General features: G+C 52.9%; 1 protein-coding gene across 1 annotated transcript in view; it reads right to left on the bottom strand.

The window, feature by feature from the left end:
• Positions 1–4,205, bottom strand: part of ccdc90b (coiled-coil domain containing 90B) — a 17,632-nt gene extending 13,427 nt beyond the window's left edge. Inside the window, exon 1 of the mRNA XM_080748421.1 lies at positions 4,034–4,205. Within this exon, the coding sequence (XP_080604547.1) occupies positions 4,034–4,097 (64 nt within the window). The 5' untranslated portion in view covers positions 4,098–4,205. The remainder of the gene's footprint in view (positions 1–4,033) is intronic.
• Positions 4,206–4,691: the final 486 nt, after the last annotated feature.

The following is a 4,691-nucleotide window of genomic DNA, read 5'->3' as shown; positions in this document are numbered from 1 at the left end:
CATTTCGGCCGCTTGTACTCGCGACCTCATTCTTTCGGTCATTACCCAAAGCTCATGACCATAGGTGAGGATTGGGACGTAGACTGACCGGTAAATCGAGAGCTTTGCCTTGCGGCTCAGCTCTCTTTTCACCACAACGGACCGGTGCAGCGTCCGCATTACTGCGGACGCTGCCCCGATCCGCCTGTCAATCTCCCGCTCCCTCCTTCCATCACTCGTGAACAAGATCCCGAGGTACTTGAACTCCTCCACTTGAAGCAGGGCCACCTCCCCGACCTGGAGTGGGCACTCCACCCTTTTCCGGCTGAGAACCATAGCCTCGGACTTGGAGGTGCTGATCCTCATCCCGGCCGCTTCACACTCGGCGGCGAACCGCCCCAGGGAGAGCTGGAGGTCGTTGCTCGAAGCAGCAAAGAGGATCACATCATCCGCAAAAAGCAGGGATGAGATCCTCCCGCCACCGAACTCGACACCCTCCGCCCCCCGGCTGCGCCTAGAAATTCTGTCCATAAAAATTATGAACAGAACCGGTGACAAAGGGCAGCCTTGGCGGAGTCCAACTCCCACCGGAAACAGGTCCGACTTACTGCCGGCTACACGGACCAGACTCACACTCCTTCGGTACAGGGATTGAATGGCCCTTAGCAACGCGCCATCAACCCCATACTCCTGGAGCACCCCCCACAGGATACCTCGGGGGACACGGTCGTAAGCCTTTTCCAAATCCACAAAACACATGTGGACTGGTTGGGCAAACTCCCATGCCCCCTCTAGCACCCCAGAGAGGGTAAAGAGATGGTCCATGGTTCCACGGCCAGGACGAAAACCACATTGCTCCTCCTCGATCCGAGGTTCAACTATCGACCGGACCCTCCTCTCCAGTACCTTCGCGAAGACCTTACCGGGGAGGCTGAGGAGTGTGATCCCCCTGTAGTTGGAACACACCCTCTGGTCCCCCTTCTTAAAGATGGGTACCACCACCCCGGTTTGCCACTCCAAAGGCACTGCCCCCGATGTCCACGCAATGTTGCAGAGACGTGTCAACCAAGACAGCCCTACAACATCCAGAGCCTTGAGATACCCAGGGCGGATCTCATCCACCCCCGGGGCTCCGCCTCCGCGGAGCTGCTTCAGCACCTCTGAAACTTCCACCCCGGAGATTGGACAACCCAGCCCCAAGCCCCTCGGCTCTGTTTCCTCCACAGAATGCGTGCTGGTGGGATTGAGGAGCTCCTCAAAGTATTCCTTCCACCGCCCGACTATCTCCTCAGTTGAGGTCAGCAGCTCCCCGCCCCCACTGTACACAGTGTGGGCAAGTTGCCGCCTCCCCCCCCTGAGGCGCCGGATGGTACTCCAGAACCTTTTCGGAGCCGTTCGATAGTCTTCCTCCATGGCCTCACCGAACTCCTCCCACGCCCGAGTTTTTGCTTTTGCGACTGCCGCGGCTGCACACCGCTTGGCCCGTCGGTACCAATCAGCTGAATCTAGAGACCCACACGACAGCCACGCCCTGTAGGCCTCCTTTTTCAGCCTGACAGCATCCCTTACCGCTGGTGTCCACCAGCGGGTTCGGGGATTGCCGCCACGACTGGCACCGGCAACCTTGCGGCCACAGCTCGCGACAGCCGCCTCAGCAATAGCGGAGCGGAACACGGCCCACTCGGCCTCAATGTCCCCCTCCACCCCCTGGACGCGGTCGAAGCTCTGCCGGAGGTGTGAGTTGAAGACCGTCCGGACAGGTTCTTCCACCAGGCGTTCCCAGCAGACCCTCACTACTCGTTTGGGTCTGCCAGGTCTGCGCGGCGTCCTCCCCTGCCATCTGATCCAGCTCACCACCAGGTGGTGATCAGTTGACAGCTCTGCTCCTCTCTTCACCCGAGTGTCCAGAACATACGGCCGTAGGTCAGATGATACGACTACAAAGTCGATCATTGACTTCCGGCCTCGGCTGTCCTGGTGCCACGTGCACAAGTGGACAGCCTTATGTTTGAACAAGGTGTTAGTTATGGACAAACTGCGACTAGCACAGAAGTCCAATAACTGAACACCACTCGGGTTCAGATCGGGCAGGCCGTTCCTCCCAATCACGCCCCTCCAGGTCACGCTGTCGTTGCCCACGTGAGCGTTGAAATCCCCCAGTAGAACAATGGAGTCCCCAGTCGGGGCACTATCAAGTACCCGTCCCAAGGACTCCAAAAAGGGTGGGTACTCTGTACTGCCGTTTGGCGCATACGCGCAAACAACAGTCAGGACCCGTTCCCCAACCCGAAGGCGCAGGGAAGCAACCCTTTCGTCCACTGGGGTAAACCCCAACGTACAGGCAGAGAGCCTAGGGGCTATAAGAAAGCCCACCCCAGCCCTCCGCCTCTCACCCGGAGCAACTCCAGCAAAGGAGAGGGTCCAACCACTCTCAAGGACTTGGGTTCCGGAGCCGGAGCTATGTGTCGAGGTGAGGCCGACTATATCTAGCCGGAAACGCTCAACCTCTTCCACCAGCTCCAGCTCCTTCCCCGCCAGCGAGGTGACATTCCACGTTCCTAAAGCCAGTTTCCGTAACTGGGGATCGGACCGCCAAGGCCCCCGCCTTGGTCCACCCGATCCGTTTAACACAGGACCCCTCTGGCTCCTCCTGCGGGTGGTGGGTCCACTGGGGGATGTGCCCATGTAGTCGGTTCGGGCTGGGCCCGGCCGGACCCCATGGGCTAAGGCCCGGCCACCAGGCGCTCGCCCACGGGCCCCAACCCCGGGCCTGGCTCCAGGGCGGAGCCCCGGTAACCCTCCGGGCCGGGTACACGGACTCATGTTGTTGCTCATCATAAGGGGTCTTCTGAACCGTTCTTTGTCTGGCCCCAGTCAACTAGAACCAATCTGCCATGGGTGACCCTTCTGGGGGCAAAATGCCCCCGACAGCATAGCTCCTAGCATCATTAGGGCACTCAAACTCCTCCACCACGATAAGGTGCCGGTTCATTTATTTGAAAACTTTAGTTACTAGTTGCTTTAGAGATATAAATTATAATATTATAAAACATACATTAACCACTTTAACCACTATTTTATAGCTGTTTATTTGAAAATAGCCGATCTACAAGCTCACAACGCGTCGCATCGGCTATTTTCAAACATTTTGTACTTTTACTTTTGGTACTTTAAGTACATTTAGATGGCAATACTTTTACTCAAGTACATTTTGAATTCAGGACTTTTACTTGTAACGGAGTAGTTCTATATTGCTGTATTGATACTTTTACTTAAGTATAAATTGTGAGTACTTTTTACAACACTGTTTATGACAGTGTAACCAACCTTAGCTCTACACTGACAGTGGTGCAGTGGTGATTCAATGTCGCTCGACACCTACTATACAGGGTTAGGGTATGGGTTAACCCTAACCCTGTATAGTACATACTATACAGGGTTAGGGTATGGGTTAACCCTAACCCTACTATACAGGGTTAGGGTATGGGTTAACCCTAACCCTAAGGCTAACCCTAACCCTAACCCTAACCCTGTATAGTACATACTATACAGGGTTAGGGTATGGGTTAACCCTAACCCTAACCCTGTATAGTACATACTATACAGGGTTAGGGTACAGGGTTAGGGTATGGGTTAACCCTAACCCTAAGGCTAACCCTAACCCTAACCCGACATACTATACAGGTCTATTGATATGCAAATAGGCGAGTTTCTTTGTTAAACGGTTGTCGAGGTGTGAACTTCGGGGGTGCGAGACCCGGCTCAGAAAAGGTTTGGGTCGTCGGGGGCGCTCGACCCAAGACCACTGCAACACTGCCTGACAGTAACAGTGGTAGCCAGATAACTTTTTTGTTCCAGGGACCCCCAGAAGCACAGATTTGATTTTAGTCTAATCTGCATCTAGCTTAAGGCCACGGACCCGTTGGGAAACGAGTCTGGGGCGACTTTGAAAGAGGGCGACTTTTCTGGTATTCGTAACAGTAACAGTAACAGTAACAGTAACAGTAACAGTAACAGTAACAGTAACAATAATAACATATAAAGTGTACCTTACCTCTAAAGTACAGAGGACTCCTGGCTGTCATGGAGCGCAGAACTGTGTTCATTATTATGGACATTATTAAAACTCTGCTAAACTCTAAAAGTCTGACTTTAGGAGTTTAAACCCTGAAACTGAGCGAACTGTAATCTCTAAACTCTGCTGACTCTATGAAGTCAAAGCCTAAAAGTGCTATTTTAAACTCCGGTAGTTTAGTTTAGTTTCGTTCGTTTCATAAAGCAGGAGTTTAAAGTGACTTCTCGCTGCTGTCAGTCTGTTGTGTTGACGTCACATTAGCTCCGCCCACACGACGTCTTCCGGCGTCTATCTATTCTGCATCCAGCTTGAGGCAAGACCCATCAGAGTCTCTGCTACTGGGGGTCCCTGGAACAACATGTTTTTAGATGGGGGTCCGCGGACAAATACACATAATTTTGGGGGTCCTTGACATCATGACAACGTTTGAGAACAAACATCTACAAATGTCTTCTAAATCCCAAATGTTTTCTGGAAAAAATAAATAAAAAGAAAAACGTTTGTTGAACCACTGTATATGGTTCTCAAACTTTATCATGTCAAGGACCCCCAAAATGATATGTAGGCTATTTGTCCGCGGACCCCCCATCTCAAAACATGTTGTTCAGTTCCAGGGACCCCCCAGAAGCAGAGAGTT

The sequence above is a fragment of the Nannobrachium achirus genome, assembly GCF_963921795.1.
Source record: "Nannobrachium achirus genome assembly, chromosome: 19".
Classification (NCBI taxonomy): Eukaryota; Metazoa; Chordata; class Actinopteri; order Myctophiformes; family Myctophidae; genus Nannobrachium; species Nannobrachium achirus.
This window is presented reverse-complemented; position numbering and strand designations above follow the sequence as displayed.